Source organism: Macaca mulatta, chromosome 8 (assembly GCF_049350105.2).
Source record: "Macaca mulatta isolate MMU2019108-1 chromosome 8, T2T-MMU8v2.0, whole genome shotgun sequence".
NCBI lineage: Eukaryota > Metazoa > Chordata > Mammalia > Primates > Cercopithecidae > Macaca > Macaca mulatta.
The window spans coordinates 44,422,493-44,446,850 of record NC_133413.1 but is presented as its reverse complement, the minus strand read 5'-3'; the positions used below and the strand labels follow the sequence as shown (position 1 = coordinate 44,446,850).

Genomic DNA, 24,358 nt, shown 5'->3' with positions numbered 1-24,358 from the left:
GAGAAATACGTGACAAATGCACAAGCTTCAGTAACCGACTTGATCAACTGGAAGAAAGAGTATCAGCGATTGAGGATCAAATGAATGAAATGAAGCGAGAAGAGAAACCTAAAGAAAAAAGAAGAAAAAGAAATGAACAAAGCCTGCAAGAAGTATGGGATTATGTAAAAAGACCAAATCTAAGTCTGATTGGGGTGCCTGAAAGTGAGGGGGAAAATGGAACCAAGTTGGAAAACACTCTGCAGGATATCATCCAGGAGAACTTCCCCAACCTAGTAGGGCAGGCCAACATTCAAATTCAGGAAATACAGAGAACGCCACAAAGATACTCCTCGAGAAGAGCAACTCCAAGACACATAATTGCCAGATTCACCAAAGTTGAAATGAAGGAAAAAATCTTAAGGGCAGCCAGAGAGAAAGGTCGGGTTACACACAAAGGGAAGCCCATCAGACTAACAGCAGATCTCTCGGCAGAAACTCTACAAGCCAGAAGAGAGTGGGGGCCAATATTCAACATTCTTAAAGAAAAGAATTTTAAACCCAGAATTTCATATCCAGCCAAACTAAGTTTCATAAGTGAAGGAGAAATAAAATCCTTTACAGATAAGTAAATGCTTAGAGATTCTGTCACCACCAGGCCTGCCTTACAAGAGACCCTGAAGGAAGCACTAAACATGGAAAGGAACAACCGGTACCAGCCATTGCAAAAACATGCCAAAATGTAAAGACCACCGAGGCTAGGAAGAAACTGCATCAAGTAATGAGCAAAATAACCAGTTAATATCATAATGGCAGGATCAAGTTCACACATAACAATATTAACCTTAAATGTAAATAGACTAAATGCTCCAATTAAAAGACACAGACTGGCAAACTGGATACAGTGAAGACCCATCAGTTTGCTGTATTCAGGAGACCCATCTCACATGCAGAGACATACATAGACTCAAAATAAAGGGATGGAGGAAGGTCTACCAAGCAAATGGAGAACAAAAAAAAGCAGGGGTTGCAATACTAGTCTCTGACAAAACAGACTTTAAACCATCAAAGATCAAAAGAGACAAAGAAGGCCATTACATAATGGTAAAGGGATCAATTCAACAGGAAGAGCTAACTATCCTAAATATATATGCACCCAATACAGGAGCACCCAGATTGATAAAGCAAGTCCTTAAAGACTTACAAAGAGACTTAGACTCCCATACAATAATAATGGGAGACTTCAACACCCCATGTCAACATTAGACAGATCAACGAGACAGAAAGTTAACAAGGATATACAGGAATTGAACTCATCTCTGCAGCAAGCAGACCTAATAGACATCTACAGAACTCTCCACCCCACATCAACAGAATATACATTCTACTCAGCACCAAATCACACTTATTCCAAAATTGACCACATAATTGGAAGTAAAGCACTCCTCAGCAAATGTACAAGAACAGAAATTATAACAAACTGTCTCTCAGACCACAGTGCAATCAAACTAGAACTCAGGACTAAGAAACTCAATCAAAACCGCTCAACTACATGGAAACTGAATAACCTGCTCCTGAATGACTACTGGGTACATAACGAAATGAAGACAGAAATAAAGATGTTCTTTGAAACCAATGGGAACAAAGATACAACATACCAGAATCTCTGGGACACATTTAAAGCAGTGTGTAGAGGGAAATTTATAGCACTAAATGCCCACAAGAGAAAGCTGGAAAGATCTAAAATTGACACTCTAACATCACAATTAAAAGAACTAGAGAAGCAAGAGCAAACACATTCAAAAGCTAGCAGAAGGCAAGAAATAACTAAGATCAGAGCAGAACTGAAGGAGATAGAGACACAAAAAACCCTCCAAAAAATCAATGAATCCAGGAGTTGGTTTTTTGAAAAGATCAACAAAATTGATAGACCGCTAGCAAGACTAATAAAGAAGAAAAGAGAGAAGAATCAAATAGATGCAATAAAAAATGATAAAGGGGTCAGCACCACCGACCCCACAGAAATACAAACTACCATCAGAGAATACTATAAACACCTCTATGCAAATAAACTAGAAAATCTAGAAGAAATGGATAATTTCCTGGACACTTACACTCTCCCAAGACTAAACCAGGAAGAAGCTGAATTCCTGAATAGACCAATAGCAGGCTCTGAAATTGAGGCAAGAATTAATAGCCTACTAACGAAAAAAAGTCCAGGACCAGATGGATTCACAGCTAAATTATACCAGAGGTACAAGGAGGAGCTAGTACCATTCCTTCTGAAACTATTCCAATCAATAGAAAAAGAGGGAATCCTCCCTAACTCATTTTATGAGGCCAACATCATTCTGATACCAAAGCCTGGCAGAGACACAACAAAAAAAGAGAATTTTAGACCAATATCCCTGATGAACATCGATGCAAAAATCCTCAATAAAATACTGGCAAACCAGATCCAGCAGCACATCCAAAAGCTTATCCACCATGATCAAGTGGGCTTCATCCCTGGGATGCAAGGCTGGTTCAACATATGGAAGTCAACAAACGTAATCCAGCATATAAACAGAACCAAAGACAAAAACCACATGATTATCTCAATAGATGCAGAAAAGGCCTTTGACAAAATTCAACAGCCCTTAATGCTAAAAACACTCAATAAATTCGGTATTGATAGAACGTATCTCAAAATAATAAGAGCTATTTATGACAAACCCACAGCCAATATCATACTGAATGGGCAAAAACTGGAAAAATTCCCTTTGAAAACTGGCACAAGACAGGGATGCCCTCTCTCACCACTCCTATTCAACACAGTGTTGGAAGTTCTGGCTAGGGCAATCAGGCAAGAGAAAGAAATCAAGGGTATTCAGTTAGGAAAAGAAGAAGTCAAGTTGTCCCTGTTTGCAGATGACATGATTATATATTTAGAAAACCCCATTGTCTCAGCCCAAAATCTCCTTAAGCTGATAAGAAACTTCAGCAAAGTCTCAGGATACAAAATTAATGTGCAAAAATCACAAGCATTCTTATACACCAGTAATAGACAAACAGAGAGCCAAATCATGAATGAACTTCCATTCACAATTGCTTCAAAGAGAATGAAATACCTAGGAATCCAACTTACTAAGGATGTAAAGGACCTCTTCAAGGAGAACTACAAGCCACTGCTCAGTGAAATAAAAGAGGACACAAACAAATGGAAGAACATACCATGCTCATGGATAGGAAGAATCAATATCGTGAAAATGGCCATACTGCCCAAGGTAATTCATAGATTCAATGCCATCCCCATCAAGCTACCAATGAGTTTCTTCACAGAATTGGAAAAAACTGCTTTAAAGTTCATATGGAACCAAAAAAGAGCCCGCATTGCCAAGACAATCCTAAGTCAAAAGAGCAAAGCTGGAGGCATCACGCTACCTGACTTCAAACTATACTACAAGGCTACAGTAACCAAAACAGCATGGTACTGGTACCAAAACAGAGTATAGACCAATGGAACAGAACAGAGTCCTCAGAAATAATACCACACATGTACAGCCATCTGATCTTTGAGAAACCTGAGAAAAACAAGAAACGGGGAAAGCATTCCCTATTTAATAAATGGTGCTGGGAAAACTGGCTAGCCATAAGTAGAAAGCTGAAACTGGATCCTTTCCTTACTCCTTATATGAAAATTAATTCAAGATGGATTAGAGACTTAAATATTAGACCTAATACCATAAAAACCCTAGAAGAAAACCTAGGTAATACCATTCAGGACACAGGCATGGGCAAGGACTTCATGTCTAAAACACCAAAAGCAACAGCAACAAAAGCCAAAATTGACAAATGGTATCTAATTAAACTAAAGAACTTCTGCACAGCAAAAGAAACTACCATCAGAGTGAACAGGCAACCTACAGAATGGGAGAAAATTTTTGCAATCTACTCATCAGACAAAGGGCTAATATCCAGAACCTACAAAGAACTCAAACAAATTTACAAGAAAAAAACAAACAACCCCATCGAAAAGTGGGCAACAGATATGAACAGACAGTTCTCAAAAGAAGACATTCATACAGCCAACAGACACATGAAAAATGCTCATCATCACTGGCCATCAGAGAAATGCAAATCAAAACCACAATGAGATACCATCTCATACCAGTTAGAATGGCAATCATTAAAAAGTCAGGAAACAACAGGTGCTGGAGAGAATGTGGAGAAATAGGAACACTTTTACACTGTTGGTGGGATTGTAAACTAGTTCAACCATTATGGAAAACAGTATGGCGATTCCTTAAGGATCTAGAACTAGAAGTACCATATGACCCAGCCATCCCATTACTGGGTATATACCCAAAGGATTATAAATCATGCTGCTATAAAGACACATGCACACATATGTTTATTGTGGCACTATTCACAATAGCAAAGACTTGGAATCAACCCAAATGTCCATCAGTGACAGACTGGATTAAGAAAATGTGGCACATATACACCATGGAATACTATGCAGCCATAAAAAAGGATGAGTTTGTGTCCTTTGTAGGGACATGGATGCAGCTGGAAACCATCATTCTCAGCAAACTATCGCAAGAACAGAAAACCAAACACCGCATGTTCTCACTCATAGGTGGGAACTGAACAATGAAATCACTTGGACTCGGGAAGGGGAACATCACACACCGGGGCCTATCACGGGGAGGGGGGAGGGGGGAGGGATTGCATTGGGAGTTATACGTGATGTAAATGACGAGTTGATGGGTGCTGACGAGTTGATGGGTGCAGCACGCCAACATGGCACAAGTATACATATGTAACAAACCTGCACGTTATCCACATGTACCCTAGAACTTAAAGTATAATTAAAAAAAAAAATACAAAAATTTGCCAGGCATGGTGGTGTGTGCCTGTAATCTCAGCTACTCAGGAGGTTGAGGCAGGAGAATTGCTTGAATCTGGGAAGCAGAGGTTGCAATGAGCTGAGATCACACCACTGCACTCCAGCCTGGGCGACACAGCGAGACACCACCTCAAAAAGAAAAAGAAGACTAGACTGTGTACTGGACATCCATGGAAGCTATTTTAGTAAAGGAAATTCTACGCCTTCTCTTCTTCTCATTTCCTTCTCCTAAAAGCTGGATGTCTTTCACCCTCTGCCTACCAACAACGTTTCACTTTATCTAAAAAAACAAAAACAAAAAAACTGTATGAGCAAAAAAACAGAAACAACCCAAGGGTCCATTAATAGGGGACTGGATAAATAAATGAAGTATGATACATGCATACAACTGAATGTTATGCAGCTACAAAAAAGAATAAGGGGCCAGATACGGTGGTTCATGCCTGTAATATCAGCATTTTGGGAGGCTGAGGTGGGTGGATCACTTGAGCCAAGAGTTGAGACCAGCCCAGGCAACATAGTAAAACCAGGTCTCTACCAAAAAAAAAAAAAAAAATTAGCCGGGTGTGTTGGCACATGCCTGTGGTCCCAGCTACTCTAGAGGTTGAAGTGGGAGGATCACTTCAGCACAGGAGGCGGAGGTTGCAGTGAGCCGAGATCACGCCACTACACTCCAGCCTGGGTGACAGAGAGAGACCCCATCTCAAAAAATAAATAAAGAAGGAAGTTTTCTACATACTGATATGGAAAAATTTCCAGGATATATTTGTAAGTGAAAAAAGCAAGGTATAGTATTGTATACATATTATGTTACTTTATGAAAGAAAGGGAGAAGAAAGAAATAAAGGTGGTATACTAACATGTAGTTGTATTTTCAGGAAGAAACATTACAAGAATCCATAGGGAAGTGGTTCTTAATGGGACTTAGTAGGAAGGAGTAGGAAGGAGTGCACAGGGACTGTGGAAGTGAGACATCTTAGTGTATACCTTTTTATGTGAAAGCATATAACCATACAACATACCCCAAAAAAGTAAAAATAAAATAGAAATAAATAAATCCAGGAAGGTTGTCATAGCCATGATAGCAAGCATGTGGCTTGCTGTACCTCCAAATCTACATTTTGAAAAGACAGAATCCCAATTCCCACCTAAGGAGGTTCTTATTTAGCAGATTTGTAGGAGGGTACAACAACATGTATTTTTTTTTTTTAAGTCCTAGGTATTTCTGATGCAGACATACTTGAACAACTGGTTAATTTCAGTTCTCTCATTTTGCAAGTATGGAATCTAAGATCAGGAGACATAACAGTGGTAGATTTGGCCTCAGACCCCAGGTCTTTTGACCCCGGTCCAACGTTCTTTCTACTAATCAGTGAGTATGGATTTAGTCTTCTCTCCCCAACTCTAGATTCTTACAGCAGCTACCCAGAGTATTCCTGACAGGCCATCACCTACTTCCTAGACAAAATTCCATAGGTGACCAGAGATTCAGTTCAGGTATCTATTCTATCTACTCCAACATACTCTAAAATGTTTTAAATAAGGTTTTTCTACTCCAATTTTAAAAGTTAACTTTTTTTTGAGACGTAGTCTCGCTCTGTTGCCCAGGCTGGAGTGCAGTGGCGCAATTTCGGCTCACTGCAAGCTCCACCTCCCAGGTTCATGCCATTCTCCTGCCTCAGCCTCCCAAGTAGCTGGGACTACAGGTGCCCGCCACCACGCTCGGCTAATTTTTTGTATTTTTAGTAGAGACAGGGTTTCACCGTGTTAGCCAGGATGGTCTCGATCTCCTGACCTCATGATCCGCCCGCCTCAGCCTCCCATAGTGTTGGGATTACAGGCGTGAGCCACTGTGCCTGGCCAAAAGTTAATATTTTTAAGCATGTATGAGTTTTTCAAAATTTTAAATCAGTAAGACACCAGGATTGTGTGGTTCTTTCTTTGCTCACATTCACATAGTAAGCAGAACTCTTCTGATGAATCCGCTTGTTGTAAGAATTGGTTTTGAACTGGTACTTCTAAAACATTATTCTTAGCTCTATTATAGAAAACTTGGGCAGTCAGGCATGGTGGCTCACGCCTGTAATCCCAGCACTTTGGGAGGCCGAGGTGGGCGGATCACGAGGCCAAGAGATTGAGACCATCCTGGCCAACATGGTGAAACCCCGTTTCTACTAAAAATACAAAAATTAGCTGAGCATGGTGGCACGCGCCTGTAGTCCCAGCTACGCAGGAGGCTGAGGCAGGAGAATCACTTGAACCTGGGAGGCAGAGGTTGCAGTGAGCCAAGATGGCACCACTGCACTCCAGCCTGGTGAGAGAGTGAGACTCTGTCTCAAAAAAAAAAAAAAAAAAAAAAAGAAAAAGAAAGGTAAATTAACAAAACTACCCACAATTTCACTATCATCTAGCCAAAGAGCCAAAGACTACCATTACTAGCATTTCAATATACTTAAAGTCATTTAATAAGTGTCATTAAAACTAGTCATTAAAATATCATCCTATAATAAAATCAGGATGAATTTCCCCTTGTTACATATTCCCATCTATAAACAAATACCCTTAACTAATACTACTAGGTCTTAGTGAGTCTATGAAGTACCACAAATTACATCTTTTTAATCCAAGTTCTTCACATACATTAGGCAATTTTAGTATCAGGGCAAAAATAACCCAACATTAGGAAGTATGTTACCTCTTCTAAAACTGCCACAGACTGTAGCAATGTATTCAGAATCCACTTTTTTAACTTCATTTAGTACAATATCCTAATAGAAGAAAAATTAAGTCAGTATTCCCAAAATGGCTTTTCACACGTGACACTCTCAATTCTAATCAAAGAATATAATTTGACACATCTTACTTGCATTTGTAACATCTCTTCACGAGGAATTCTTTTTTCAAAGTCCCCAAAGTATCTATAAAGACAGAATAAGTAGACAAAAGATTTTTGCAAAATTTAAATCTCCTTAAAAATTAAATTGTCTTTTATAACAATTGTCCAGGCCATACCAGCAGATCATTCTCACAAATCAAGGCTAGAATGAATTCATTGAGAAGACAACAGCAAAATTGGGGGTGGGATGAATGGGGGAAGGTTTATTCCTAAATTGGATCAAAATCCTTAAGTGTCATCCTTTGTAATATTTCAAAGACTCCATCTAAACTTATTTGTAAATAAGCTACCTATTCATGTAACAAGAGTAAATAAATACATTTAAGTTAGGGCATAATTTCAAAGTAGACTGCTCTCTACTGACAAGGCAAGGGGTTATGGTTTATGGCTCTTACAACCTGCAAAATTATATTTTCAAATACTATCCTGTAACATGGATGAACTCAGACAACAATATGCTAAGTGAAAGAAGTCAGTCACAAAAGACCACATACTGTATGACTTCATTTACATTAAGTGTCCAGAATAGGCAAATCCGTAGAGATAGAAAGTAGATGAGCAGCTGCCTAGGTCTAACGTGGGTGTAGGGGGAGGCAATGGGGAAATGACTAGTAATAGGTACAGGGTTCTTTCTGAGATAACAAAATGTCCTAAAACTGACTGTAGTGATGGTTGCACAACTCTGTGAATATACTAAAAGTCACTGAATTGTATATTTTAAATGGATGAATTACAGGACATATGAATTACATCTCAATAAGGCTGTTAGGAAACTCAGTGTGAAACAACATCTAAGCATATGCTTCAGCATGATGAAGCGCCTGTTCACAGCCAATTCTCACCAAACCAGTTCTTCAGAAGACCTCCATTTACTACAGAAATGCCAGGAAAGCAAGAATCATACCATCTAGGTCTCTTACTGGCTCAAGATTTTGGAATGGTAGTGTAAGTTTAAAATATTATGGTAAAGCATCAATAGGAAAATTCAAAAGGTTATTAGAACTGAATCACCCACAACACTATATAATGCCAGAAGAGATATATATAGTGCTTATGCACTATAACTGTACAAAATAATTATTGATGCTGATATAGAAATATGCCTAGGAGTTATTCCTATATGGTTATTTAGGTATGAGGTTTGTCCTTTTTTTTAATTTAGTTTTTCATATTCATGTCCTATCTTCTTGGGTAGACTATAAACTCCTTAAAAGTTATACTCAACCTCTCTATATCTTTACCTCAAACCTAGTGTAGTGCTTTGTACAATGTGAGCATGAAATAAAAACCCACTGACTGCCTGATACACTCAGTCCTAGGTATTTCAAGAGGAAGTTCCCTGCTAAAGTCGAAAGAATAAGGGAAATCCTCAAAACAAGTAAACTAGAAAGCAAAAGTGAAAGCATTGTGTGAACACAGGTAGATACTCTATAGAAGTCCACAAATCTTAGCACTTCTGAATAGGAAAATGGTTGTGGTTTAGCTAAGTTTGAAGAGTCCTTGTGGTATATAAAAGAATGTCTATAAAAATTTTACTTTTACATCTCAAGTGTCAAAAGAAAATTTGCCATCTTACTTCAGCCCAATTCGCTGATGATGGTTCAATTTATCTTCATTTTTTCTGAGATCTGTACAGAAGATAAATAAAGATAAATAAATTGACATGTTAATTTAAATGCTTTTCAGGGGAAAAATGCTAAACTCAATGACTTTTTATAAAGAACCACCTGGGGAACAAATACACTGAAATGACTGAAAACATAATGAGAAAAAAATTTCAGATATGAAGAGCTAGATAAAAGTGACTCTTAGGGCTGGGCACGGTGGCTCACACCTGTAATCCCAGCACTTTGGGAGGCCAAGGCGGGCGGATCACGAGGTCAGGAGTTCGAGACCAGCCTGGCCAACATGGTGAAACCCCATCTCTACTGAAAATGCAAAAAATTGGGCATGGTGGTGTGCCCCTGTAATCCCAGCTACTTGGGAGGCTGAGGCAAGAGAATCACTTGAACCCGGGAGGTGGAAGCTGCAGTGAGCCAAGATTGCACCACTGCAATCCAGCCTTGGCAACAGAGTGAGACCCTATTTCAGGAAAAACAAACAAACAAACAAACAAAAAACCAGAATGACACCAAATTTTACTGACTACAGCAAAAAACAACCTTATAAGAACCAATATGGTTTAATTTATTCTAAGAGTAGCAGTAGTAACAACAACTTCTAAATGTTTTCTGATTAACTAGGTTTATTCATATTATTCATTTTTCTTTCACTCTTTCATTCCATTAGTACTGAGTAGTAGATTTGTGCAGTCATTGTGATAAAAATCCTGTGAAGCCGGGCGCAGTGGCTCATGCCTGTAATCCCAGCACTTTGGGAGGCCGAGGCGGGAGGATCATGTCAGGAGTTCGAGCCTAGCCTGACCAACACGGTGAAACCCCATCTCTACTAAAACTTCAAAAATTAGCCAGGCATGGTGCTGCGCACCTGTAATCCCAGCTACTCAGGAGGCTGGGGCAGAAGAATCACTTGAACCCAAGTGGCAGAGGTTGCAGTGAGCTGAGATCGCACCACTGCACTTCTGGGCAGACAGAGCAAGACTCTGTCTCCAAAAAAAAAAAAAATCCTTTTGAAAGGAAAACTATTACTGTACCTGCATTTTTTAACTTAAAAATTGTCGTAACATCCCATATTAAGTCTAAAAGTGACTTAGTTCCATTCAGGTGTCCCTTTATTGGACATGAGTCCAGCTGTGAGCCTTGTTAAAGAAACAGCAAGATAAACATGCTTAAAAAGCAATTCCTACAAGCCCCCTTATAGTCACAAATACACACATTCACTCTGGAGATATAAAATGGAGAAAAATAAGCATCTTTATGAAACATAGAGCACTTAATATTTCCTATGGTTGTGTGCACACAGAATACACTAAGGTATATGACTAAAACTGAAGTGGAAATATTGAGTGTGTTATATAGATATATATAGTTATAGATATCAATAGTTGTATTACTTATCTGTGAATTGTAAAATAATATAAAAACCAGAACAGTAGATCCTTGACACTCCCAAGAGATGCAACTCAATACCTCCAAGAAACCCACAGATTCTTGACCCCTTTAGCCAATCATTTCTCTCATATAAGCTGTCTATACCACAAGCAGCAAAGTATAAACCCCCTATGAGATGCACATGTAGAGTTCATTCTCTAGCAATATGGCTCACACAAATTCTTAACTTAGTAATATTACTAATCATGCCTCATAAGAGTTGGTTGCCATTTTTAAGTAGTACTTACTATGTACCAAGCACTCTGCTAAGGGCTTTAAATACATTATTGCATTTAATCGTATGAAGCACAAATACCCATTTTGTAGGTGTGAAAACTGAAGCAATAAGGTCATCCATTCTTAAAAAAGTAGTGGAGGTGGGATTCAAAGCCAGGTCAGTCTCCAAAACCTGCCTAACCACTGGACTGCTTGCAAACAGCTGAACTCACAAATACTAAATCCCAAATGCCAAGGATACGCTGTAATGAATCCATATGTGTACATACACCCATGAAAAGTATAAAGAGATACTTACATGTAAAGGATTACTATATTTAAGGAAAACATTTTATAATTACTTGTTAGGCTCTATTTTTATCTTTTTTTTCAAAGCAAAAATTTCTTTAATAACCATTACAAATCTCTTACAGAATCTTTCTCAATAATATATAACTTAGCTTTTAATCTGATACAAGATTTTATTGCTTAAAATTTTATTAAAGAAATAAAGGGGGCTGGGCGCAGTGGCTCACGCCTGTAATCCCAGCACTTTGGGAGGCCAAGGTGGGCAGATCACGATGTCAGATCGAGACCAACCTGGCTAACACGGTGAAACCCCGTCTCTACTAAAAATACAAAAAAAAAAAAAAAAAATTAGCTGGGTGTGGTGGTGGGTGCCTGTAGTCCCAGCTACTTGGGAGACTGAGGTAGAATAGCATGAACCCGGAAGGCAGAGCTTGCAGTGAGCCTAGATCACGCCACTACACTCCAGCTTCGGTGACAGAGCAAAACTCCATCTCAAAAAAAGAAAAAGAAATAAAGGCAATTTAGATATTTGAAAAATCTGCAAATGATAACTATTTCATTGCTTTTAGGTCAAGAGATTGGTTCTTGGTCTTTTTTTTTTTTTTTTTTTTGAGACGGAGTCTCACTCTGTAATCCAGGCTGGAGTGCAGTGGCACCACCTCGGCTCACTGCAACCTCTGCCTCCTGGGTTCAAGCAATTCTCCTGCCTCAGCCTCCTGAGTAGCAGGGATTACAGGTGCCTGCCACCACGCCTGGCTAATTTTGTATTTTTAGTAGAGATAGGGTTTCACCACGTTGGCTATACTGGTCTTGAACTCCTGACCTCAAGTGATTCGCCTGCCTCCCAAAGTGCTGGGATTACAGGTGTAAGCCACCATGCCCGGCCCTAGTTCTTGGTCTTCTTAGTTTTCTGAGTTAGTTACAAACCTAAAAATGTTTATGATGGTAATATAAACTATACCCTATACCTACTCTACTACAGAGTTAAAAAGAAAATCTTATCATTTGTATCTGATTGAGAATGGATTTTTCAATTTGAAGTTTGTTAGAGCACTAATGGTACTTCAGGACCATATTTAACCTGGAATTAGTGACCTACAGTCATACTCACCTTCTAGTGTTTTAATTCCTTCATCTACAAACTTCCTTGCAGCAGATGGACTACAAAAAGAAAAGCATTACTTCAATAATGGGTGAAACTTGGGATTCTTGTAACAACCATGTCTTAATAGTAAGAAGAGTTGCTATTAAGCTAAACAAGACCTGCTAAAATGTTGCATGGCTACTTTGGTAATGTTTAACTTTATCCAAAGTATGAATTATTGAAGTGTCAATCATTAGGAAGACAACTATGAACTCAGACATGAAAAAGATGTCTAAGCAGCTGCTGTCATACTGCGCAGGTACAGATGGCACTTGAAAACCGTTCATTCATTGAACTAAGATTTACTAAGAGCCATTATGTGTCAGATACTCTTCTGGGTGGTGAAAACGTAGCAGGAATAAGAATGTAAGTGGGTAGATAGAGACAATAGATAGTTACATAAACAAGAAAAATATCAGTGGATAAATTAAAATAGAATGATATGACAGAATGGCTGGGTCCTACTTTAGACTGAGTGGTATAAGGCCTTTGAGATGATACCTAAGCTGAGGTTTGAATGACTAAAGAACCAGCTATCTAGGGGATCAAAGAGAAAAACATTTCGGGAAAAGGAAACAATTAGTGCCAGGGCCCTAAGGCTGGCATGAGCTTGGCCTGTTCAAGAGAAGAGAAAAATTAGGATGCATAGAGTGATGTAAGTGATGGTATGAGGTGCTATGGAGCAGTACACAGGTGTTACACTCTGCTGTGCTTTTACAGTCATGGTGATAGGTTTGGATTTTATTCTGAGTGCAATGGAAAGCTATTAGAAGACACCACACAAAGCAATGACAAAATCTGATTTAGGTTTCTAAAATATCACTTTATTCATATAAATAAATCAGAATGTCAGAAATGACTAAAGATGCTCTTATAGGATGGGCGCAGAAGGAACCTTACTGACTAACCCAACTTCTCTCTTATTTCATAAGGAAGAACACAGAAACCTAGAAAGATGAAGCGATTTGCTAAGGTCACAAATCTAGCTGGTGCTAGCATTGGGACCATTACTCAGATTTCCTGACTCTCTTCTCACCATACCAGTTTGTAGCATAATAAAGCAGGAGCGGGGAACAGAAAGAAAAGGATACACACAAATATAAACATGCAAGCACAACAGTCTGAGGCCACAGTGTTTTGGGACAAATAAACCTATATCATTCAATAAGCTGTGCAAATATCATCACATTATATTGTGATATAGAAACTGATACTGATGTTAGTTAGGAAGGCAATGCAGCATAGAAGAAACAGAACTGAACTCGGAGTCAGAAGATATGGGTTCAAATCTGGCTCTGCCATGGTTACTCATGTTCTATATTCAACTTTCAGTTCTCTTGCCTGGAAAAAAGGGATAATAGATGCTCTCTAAAACACCTTGTGGTTCACACCTATAATCCCAGCATTCTGGGAGGCTGAAGTGGGAGGATTGCTTGAGGCCAGGCATTCAAGACCAGCCTAGGCAACATAGGGAGACATCTTCTCTACAAAAAATAACAAAAATTGGCCACACATGGTAGCACAACCCTGTCGTCTCAGCTACTCAAAAGGAGTACTAAGGCAGGAGAGTCACTTTACCCTAAGAGTTCAAAGTTACAGTGAGCTATAATAGCACCACTGCACTCCAGCCTGGATGGCAGAGTAAGACCCTATCTCTAAAAAAAAAAAAAAAAAAAAAAAAAATTGTAATTCCTCTAATGAAAATTTTAAAATGGCCTTGAGTCCCCCAAGGAGTCATGCTCATTTTCAATATACTAGGTTTAAGAATTTAATATGTTTTAGAATAACTTTCACTGAAAATGCTGCCATTTAAAGAACAAATCATTATATTTAAAGGAATGCCCCATGCCATAAAGATGAGAGCACTAAAGTCTTAATATTTCAATGTTAATCTTTACTTCAGCCAGTGTCAAAAAAGCCCCCCTTGGTACTAGTTCAAATTTTAAGATAATAATCCCTTCATTTAAAAATGCCTGAAGCTGGGCAAGGGGGTGTGCACCTATAATCCAAGCCTTACTTGGGAGGCTGAGGAAGAAGAATCACTTGAGCCCAGGAGTTTAAGGCCTGCATGGGCAATATAGCAACCCTGTCTCAATAAAAAATAATTTAAAAAGAAATTGAGGGCTTGTTCCATTCATGAGGTGCTATGATAAATATCATAATAAATATAAATAGAAACAAAAGACGCCAAGCTGGAGCAGGAAATAGATGCACACGGAACAAGTGGTAGTGGAGTTCAGAGGAAGGAGAGGTTCCTTCTGGCTGGGGAACCAAACTGGTTTCATGAAGGAGGTAACATTTGCCTTGGATGGGGCCTTTACAGTAGAGGCATTATCTGAAGAATCAGCCTCAGATCATAAGCTATGGAAGGGTGAACTGTATGGCTAAGGTAGAGAGGTGGTGAAGTACAGGTTTTGAGAAACAGCAAGTAATTTACTTTGGCTAACAAGAAAAATAAGCCAATTGACGACTGTGTCTGCTTAAAAAATAGTTCTTACCCAATGCCACTAACTCGAGTCAGGAAATTGATGGATGAACTCGTATCATCCTGCCGAATCTTTAAGAAAAGAAAAAAGTCTAACAATAATTTAAGAATGCTTTGAGGACTTAAATGATCTTATTGGAAACATACCAGTCTGCTAAAAGACATGAAGAGCTATTTACAATTGCCTGGATGACCCACACAAAATTATTCACAGGTAATCTAGGGAGTAAAAGGTGAATAACAGAGTAACTGAAGATGTCTTATCTCTTAAGTTATCCAATACTTTTAAAAGGTCTATTCATAACAGATCAGAAGTGATATAATTACTATCATAGGGCTGAAATAAAACCATAAAAATGCTTGGGAGAGTTTAAACACAGAAATTCTAAAAGATGACCGGGCGCAGTGGCTCATGCCTGTAATCCCAGCACTTTGGGAGGCCAAGGCAGGTGGATCACGAGGTCAGGAGTTCAAGACCATCCTGGCTGACACGGTGAAACCCCATCTCTACTAAAATACAAAAAATTAGCCAGGCATGGTGGCAGGCACCTGTAGTCCCAGCTACTCGGGAGGCTGAGGCAGGAGAATGGCATGAACCCGGAAGGCGGAGCTTGCAGTGAGCCGAGATCGCACCACTGCACTTCAGCCTGGGTGACAGAGCAAGATTCCGTCTCAAAAAAATAAATAAATAAAATTTAAAAGATAACGATCTTTTAGTCAAAAGTTCATAATCTCTTTTCTGAATAGTACTGAAAATGATGAGCCAACTCTACTATAGGTATTAACAGTCGCTTAAATGCCACATAAAACAAGTGAACAAGTGAAACAATATTCAAAATTTTAAAGATACAATAGTTAAAGCCATCAACTCCACTCACCTCATTTCCTGTGAGTTTCACTAGAGTGAATGGCATCAGTCACCCTGCAATGACGCTACATAGTGGCCATAAAGGCAGATACTATAATTAATGAAGTAAACAAGTTAAAATTTTACCTTTTCCAGTTTACGTAATTTTCCAGTTGCTAAAAACTCATCAATCTTTTCAGCAATTTTTGTTCCTACTCCAGGCTACATGGAAAATTAGAAATATAAAAGTCATATGAATATAATGCTTACCAAATCATTAAAAGATAAAGTAAAAAGCAGAAAATGAAAAACAAATGAATACCATGTGATAAGGTTTTGAAATAAAGGATATAGAAAATTGAACCCCAGTGAAAATAAATTCTCCCAAAGACAGAATGCTTATATGAATGACAAGAGGGAAACCCTGACAAAATAATTATAAATATATCTTATTTAAAATTAACTTTTGTTATAGAAAAATTAGAAAATACAGAGTTGCATAAAGAAGAGCATTCACTTACCAGTTTCATTACCCTGAAAAGTAAAATCATCTGTAAACTCATTCTCCAACATTTGGTATATATTATTTGACATCTTTTCTGCTTACAAATATAGGCAGAATTAGTTGGGTGACGTACACACTCTGTTCTTAATACATCATGAGCAAATTTCCATACCAATAAATAAATCCAACAGTATCTTTAATGGCTGCACAGTATATCATTGTATAAATGCATAATAATTTAATTAGCAAATACCCTCCAGGTAAACATGTATATTGTTTCCAATTATTTGACAGTATAATAATATTCATAAAATTCCTTTGGAACAGAGGTTGTCAAGCTTCTGCATACATCAGCATCACATGGGGGCACTTGGTAAAACACAGAATGCTGAGTTCCACCCTAGAGTTTCTCATTCACCATGTCTGGGGTAGGGCCAAGAATATGCCTAAGTTCTCAGGGGACGCTGATGCTGCTGGCCTAGACACCTCGTTCTAAGAAGCACTGCTCTGGAACTGCACATTCCAACGTGGTACATTAGCCACATATGACAATTTAAGTTTAGATTAATTACAATTTAAAATTCTATTCTTCAGTCACAACATCCACATTTCAAGAACTCAACGGCCAAATGTGGCTCGTGGTTGCTGTATTGGGCAGCACTTCTCTAGAATCTAAGTTTTAGGAGAGCAGAGATCCTGTCTTTTCATTGTTTTATCCCTAGTGACTGGCATACAGGTGATCAAAAATTATGAATTAATGAATCCTAGTAGTTACACATCTCTATTAGTTTCCTTAGGAAAAATATGTCAAAGTGGAATTGCTAGGTCAAAGGATATATACATTTTGACAAAGCAGCCTTCGGAAAGGCTGTAACAACCAACACTTTCATGGGCAGTAAATGAGTGTCCTTTTTTTCACATCTTTCTCCACACTGCATGTATTTGATGGGCACTATATAGTGTTTTGCTTAATTTGCAACTTTGGTATCAGTAAAATTGAACTTTTTTTCATGTGTATTGGTCCTTTTTAGTTAAACATTCAGCATGCTTAATAACAGGTGTGCCAGTTATTTCTGACTGCCTCTTAGGCCTAAGTTCACTCATCAATATTCTTGATTTATTTGATGTTTAATAAATGTCCCCAAATTACTGAAAGCATATTCAAGCTTGGAAAATAGCAATTACCAGATAGAAATGAACAAAAGAGTTAGAAAGCAGAATAGATTAGAAAAAGGAAACTGCTCAGGCTCATTTCCTGTATCAGAAGATTTTTTAAAAGGTAATTATTTTTCCCTTTACAGATAGCGCTACAATAATTTTACTCAATAACATACTGACCTCAAGCAATTTAGACCCAAGCTACTTTCTATACCTAACATTAAGGAATAAAAGGCAAACTACTCACTCTGGAAATTTCAGATTTCTAGAATTACTGAGAAGTAATAGATTAGATAATCTAGAATAATTTCTAGAATTACTGAGAAGTAATTCTAGAAATGGGCTAGATAGTAGCTCTGTGATTCTTAAATGATTGTGAAAAGGCACAATGATGAGATTTTTACATCCAGTCTTGTGCAAAAGGAATTTTGGATACCTTTGTATTCTTTTTAGGAATATACCATAAGCGCAGATTTCAGATGAAGTGTATCAGAGCTTTTCAGAAGTTTTTCTCTAAGAAATGAGCAGGCTATTTGCAATAAACATAAAAAAGGAAGTACTGCAGGGATAAAAGAGGAACTGAAAGGAAGCAGGAGTGGTTCCTGAGACTATCAATGGGTCAGTTCACCAAGACAGAAACTCAGAATTAAAGTCTAATGTATTTGTAACTTACTTGGCTAGTCTATTTAAGGAGGATATACTGATGCTGAGAACTGTCTATGCCACAAGGATTTAAAACCTATATATCAGAGCATGATTTGTACTGAATAACAAAGTCAAGGTTAAGATGTGGCACATGTTGAATGTGGACAATTTGTCACTAAATTACAAGATGTCCAAGATTATGATAATGTTATGACTCTGAAGGGCAAAAATATAATGGCAATTATGGGCCAGGCATGGTGGCTCACACTTGTAATCCCAGCACTTTGGGAGGCTGAGGCAGGAGGATCACTTGAGCCCAAGAGTTCAAGACTAGCCTGGCAACATAACAAGATCCAATCTCTACAAAAGAAATTTTAAAAAGTATATATATATATATAGAGAGAGAGAGAGATATCTGAGTGTGGTGGTGCATGCCTGTAGTCCCAGCTACTCAGGAGGCTAAGATGGGAGGATCGCTTGGCTGGAGATCAGGGCTGCAGCAGTAAGCTGTGATCATGCCACCACTGCACTCCAGCCTGAGTGACAGAGCAAGATCCTGTCTCAAAAAAAAAAAAAAAAAAAGGGGCAATTATGGCTCATCTCCTGAGAAGGTTAAAGATAATCAAATATTAATACTCAAATTCCAGAGAACGTTTGTGAAACATTAATAGGTAAAGAACAAAAGGAGGTGATAACTATCAGGATCTGGACTAATCAAAAGTCATCTCAGGCTAGGCGCAGTGGCTCACAACTGTAATCCCAGCACTTTGGGAGGCTCAAGGCAGTGGATCACCTGAGGTCAGGAGTTTGAGACCAGCCTGGCCAACATAGTGAAACCCGGTCTCTACCAAAAATACAAAAATTAGCTGGGCGTGGTGACGCATGCCTGTAGTCCCAGCGATTCGGGAGGCTGAGGCAGGAGAATCACTTGAACCCCAGAGGCGGAGGCTGCAGTGAGCCAAGATCGTGCCACTGCACTCTAGCCTGAGCAACAGGGTGAGACTCTGTCTCAAAACAAACAAACAAGTCATATTAATTTGACATCTTTCACAAAAGATGAATAAGATATGGTCCTTAAATTTGAGGAACTTTGAATCATTTAGTAAGATTTAGATGAGACAACAATCTGACTATCAATAGATAGACCATCTCAGGATATTCTTAGTGATATTACAGGTTGAGTATCCCTAATACAAAAATCCACATTCCAGAATGTCCAAAATCTGAAGCATTTTGAGTGCTGACATGACACTCAAAGGAAATGAAATGCTCATTGGAGTATTTTGGATTTTGGATTTTCCGGTTAGGAATATTCAACCATATACAAATATTCCAAAAAGAAAAAAAAATCCAAAATCCAAAATACTTCTGTTCCCAAGCATTTCAGATAAGGGGTATTATATTACAAATTAACAAGGGATGTGACCCTCTAGAAACTGTGATACGGTACACAAGGCTTCATGGAAATTACAGAGAATAGGGCTAAATGCCATAAAATAAAAGGGGCTTAATCATGTGCTTATTAGTAAGATCTCTCTGGGGAACACGCACTCTCACTAACTCACATAGGTTCCTACACCTGGGGATCAGAGAAAAATAGGTGGGGACCAGATATGCTAGTGCCACTTGGTCGCCCTTCTTAAAAACCAACACTCAAGTTGAAATTCAATGTGAGTACATGTATATATTGTAACAGAGAGGAAGAAAACTGTAATTACAAATATTTTAAAAAATTTTAACCCATCTTCCCCCAAATGAAAACATTTTGAGCTTGAAAAAGTGTGTATGAAACAGCATGAATGCCATTCCAAGAAATCAGGAGTAGTGAAATCAGCCTGTGTGGGTCAAGGCCGCTTCACATAGGCAAGTTTGGTTTGGTGGAAACCCACCAAATTTGTACACATGTGAACTCTTCGATCAACATGCTAACTAAACTTACCAATTTCTTAGCTTCAGCTCCACTCTTTATTTTGTATGGGTATTTTGCTATAACAGATGCTGCTTTTCTATAAGGAAAGAGAAAAAGGAAAACCAATTAGAAATCCAGCAGGGCCTTCATTTTTCTTAAACTGGAATATATATACAAGCAAATATCTATGCTTATGGTTTCACCAAGATAACTAATTTTCTTTTTTTTTGTTTTTTGGTATTTTTTGAGATGGAGTCTCCCTCTGTCACCAGGCTGGAGTGCAGTGGTGTGATCTCAGCTCACTGGAACCTCCGCCTCCCGGGTTCAAGTGATTAACTTGCCTCAGCCTCTCGAGTAGCTGGGACTACAGGCGTACATCATCACACCCGGAGTTTTCTGTATTTTAGTGGAGATGGTGTTTCACCATGTTGGCCAGGATGGTGTCGATCTCCTGACCTCGTGATCCACCCGCCTTGGCCTCCCAAAGTGCCAGGATTACAGGAGCGAGCCACTGTGCCTGGCCTAATTTTCTATCTCCATATGAAATTTCAAACTCACATGAGCTGACAGACCACCTACTATATGTCTAGCTTTTTTTTTTTTTTTTTTTGAGACGGAGTTTTGCTTGTTGCCCAGGCTGGAGTGCAATGGCGCAATCTCGGCTCACCACAACCTCTGCCTCCTGGGTTCAAGCGATTCTCCTGCCTCAGCTTCCCGAGTTGCTGGGATTATAGGCGCCTGCCACCACACCCGGGTAATTTTTTGTATTTTTAGTAGAGATGGGGTTTCTCCATGTTGGCCAGGCTGGTCTCGAACTCAGACCTCAGGTGATCCACTTGCCTTAGCCTCCCAAAGTGCTAGGATTACAGGCGTGAATCACTGCTCCCGGCCACTTTTTTTTTTTGAGACGGAGTCTCGCTCTGTCGCCCAGGCTGGAGTGCAGTGGCGTGATCTCCGCTCACTGCAACCTCCGCTTCCTGTGTTCAAGCAATTCTCCTCCCTCAGCCTCCCGAGTAGCTGGGATTACAGGCATGAGCCACTACGCCTGGCTAATTTTTGTATTTTTAGTAGAGACAGGGTTTCACCATGTTGGCCAGGCTCATCTCGAACTCCTTACCTTGTGATCTGTCCACCATGGCCTCCAAAAGTGCTGGGATTACAGGCATGAGCCACCGCGCCTGACCTATGTCTAACTTTTAAAGTATCTTGAAAAGCTCCACATTTGAGAATAACTGAATTAAAACCCTATACGTCAGAGTATGATTTGTACTGAGTAACCAAGTGACTTGTTTTGATTTGTGCTGACTAACAAAGTGATTTAAACTGTATACATAATACTCAAGGGATGGGGAGACCAGCTGTCTTTCTTTCTTTAGGAGTAGAAATTATCACTGGGTCCCCTTTTATAAAATAGCCAGTTTTTAGAAATTGTTCATAACTCCCTCATAAAAATGTGCCACATTTGAATTATTAGACACCAGATCTGCTTATGGATACCTATTTTATTTTGAGATGGAGTCGCCCAGGCTGGAGTGCAGTGGTGCCATCTCAACTCACTGCAGCCTCTGCCTCCCAGGTTCAAGTGATTCTCCTGCCTTAGCCTCCTGAGTAGCTGGACTACAGGTGTGTGCTTCCACACCTGGCTAATTTTGTACTTTGAGACGGAGTCTCGCTCTGTCGCCCAGGCTGGAGTGCAGTGGCACGATCTTGGCTCACCGCAAGCTCCGCCTCCCAGGTTCACGCCATTCTCCTGCCTCAGCCTCCCGAGCAGCTGGGACTACAGGCACCTGCCACCACACGCCCTAATTTTTTTATTTTTAGTAGAGACGGGGTTTCGCCATGTTAGCCAGGCGATCTGCTAACCTCACCTGCTAAGATCACCTTGTGATCTGCCCGCCTTGGCCTCCCAAAGTGCCGGGATTACAGGCATGAGCCACTGTGCCCAGCCAATTGTGTATTTTTAGTAGAGACAGGTTTTCACCATGTTGGCCAGGCTGGTTTCCAACTCCTGACCTCAAATGATCCACCTGCTTCGGTCTTCCAAAGTGCTGGGATTACAGGCATGAGCCACAGCATCCAGCCCTTGGATAGCTATTTTAAAATTCATAGTTTCAAATTGTATTCCCTTATGTCCCCACATCAATTTATTTATTTTTTTAATGGAGATGGGCTGTTCCTATGTTGCCCAGGTTGGTCTTGAACTCCTGGGCTCAAGCCACCCACCCGCCTTGGCCTCCCAAAGTGTTGGGATTATAGACATGAGCCACCATGCCTGGCCCCTATATCAGTTTTTAAAAATTGTTTCCACCTTTCCACCCCCTAGTGCTGCTGGGCCTGCAGATCTCTGTTCCACAGCATGGAGTTTGTTAAAGTTGTTAAGAATAAGGCCTACTTTAAGAGATACCAAATGAAATTTAAAGATGACAAGATGGTAAAACTGACTACTATGCTCAGAAATGCTTGGTAATACAGGATAAAAATAAATACAACACACCCCAATACAGGATGATAGTTCATGTAACAAACAGAGATATGATTTGTCAGATTGCTTATGCCCGTATAGAGGGGGATATGATAGCCTGCGCAGCATATGCACATGAACTGCCAAAATATGGTGTGAAGGTTGGCCTGACAAATTATGCTGCAGCGTATTGTACTGGCCTGCTGCTGGCCCACAGGCTTCTCAATAGGTTTGGCATTGGACAAGATCTATGAAGGCCAAGTGGAGGTGACTGGCAATGAATACAATGTGGAAAGCATTGATGGTCCACCAAGTGCCTTTACCTGCTATTTGGATGCAGGCCTTGCGAGAATTACCACTGGCAATAAAGTTTTTGGTGACCTGGATGGAGGTTTGTCTATCCCTCACAGTACCAAATGATTCCCTGGTTATGATTCTGAAAGCAAGGAATTCAATGCAGAAGTACACCAGAAGCACATCATAGGCCAGAATGTTGCAGATTACATGCGCTACTTAATGGAAGAAGATAAAGATGCTTACAAGAAACAGTTCTCTCAATACATAAAGAATAGCATAACTTCAGACATGATGGAGGAGATGTATAAGAAAGCTCATGCTGCTACAGGAGAGAATCCAGTCTATGAAAAGAAGCCCAAGAAAGAAGTTAAAAAGAAGAGGTGGAACCGTCCCAAAATGTTCCTTGCTCAGAAGAAAGATCGCATAGCTCAAAAGAAGGTAAGCTTCCTCAGGGCTCAGGAGCGGGCTGCTGAGAACTAAACCAAACCAATTTTCTATGAGGATTTTTCAGATAAAGACAATAAACTTATGGACAGAAAAAAAAAAAAAAAAAACTGTTCCCATTGCAGTTCAGCATAAATCAGTGACCTGTAATTCTTGTCCACCTGCACACATATCCAGCTTGTTAATCTGCTGACAGATTAGATACATCCTGGGAGCTCGCCGATGGTATTCTGTCCATAATTTCAATGCAAAATGTAATTCAGAGTTGATGCTGATGAGAAGTGACAGTACAGCTAAGTCAAAAGCATAAATACTGGATAGTCTTTGGAACCTTGGATTTTCATTCTGTTATAGCACAAATAACCCTTTAGATTTGGATCTGAACTTCTTTCTAAGCACATGACTGATGATGAATCTGAAAAGACATATTTATAAGTAAAGAAGCAGGCAACAACAGTTTATGGAGGGGATCATTTCAGGAAAGGCAAGTAGTTCCAGGTCATTGGCACTGTGAGGCAAAGTCTAAAAGGGAAGAAGAATCAGATGAAAGGCCTTTTATATGTTATGATGTATTTGGGTTTTATCAAGGTAAAGAGAAAATATTATTTAATTATTTGAATGACAAGATCAGATAACTATTTTCAAAAGAATATTTTGGCCACAATCAAGAGAAATGCCTACTGGGAAAGAGAGAAGCACGCAGGAGTGGTAGGGAATCACCTGCTTTTCCAGACTTACTTCCCACTCACACCATACCCCTTAAGCAAACTGAATTTCTGACTCCTAGAAAACATTATACTCTTCATGTCTCAATGCTTTGGCACATTTTATTTGTCTAGACTGCTGGCCCTCTCACTTATCCCCTGATGAGCTTCTTCAAACTAAACACCTCCTTTCTGATGCCTGCTGCGATCCAAATAGAATACAAAGTTGAATATCTCTACGATTTTGAATGATCAAATGCATAGATGATAATACAATTATTTTACTTTACATAGGAAGTCACAGAAGTAAGGAAGGAAGGGAGCACAATCAGCTCTGAACTGTGTGGAGTGGAAATGAAAGAAGGGAGCTGACTTGGGATAAAGACAGCTGACTAGGGCTAAAAATGTGGAAAACAGT

The 24,358-nt window shown here is 39.4% G+C and overlaps 1 protein-coding gene and 1 pseudogene across 2 annotated transcripts in view; one reads left to right on the top strand and one right to left on the bottom strand.

Annotated features, from left to right (window-relative positions):
- Window positions 1–24,358, bottom strand: part of POLB (DNA polymerase beta) — a 39,653-nt gene that overhangs the window by 13,058 nt on the left and 2,237 nt on the right. For both annotated transcript variants that reach the window (XM_077942534.1, NM_001257703.1), the window contains 7 exon segments: window positions 20,065–20,131; window positions 15,965–16,039; window positions 14,984–15,042; window positions 12,453–12,502; window positions 9,343–9,394; window positions 7,734–7,788; window positions 7,566–7,638 (listed from right to left, as the gene is read on the bottom strand). In XM_077942534.1, the coding sequence (XP_077798660.1) occupies window positions 7,566–7,638; window positions 7,734–7,788; window positions 9,343–9,394; window positions 12,453–12,502; window positions 14,984–15,042; window positions 15,965–16,039; window positions 20,065–20,131 (431 nt within the window).
- Window positions 22,379–23,406, top strand: LOC106999745 (large ribosomal subunit protein uL18 pseudogene; annotated as a pseudogene).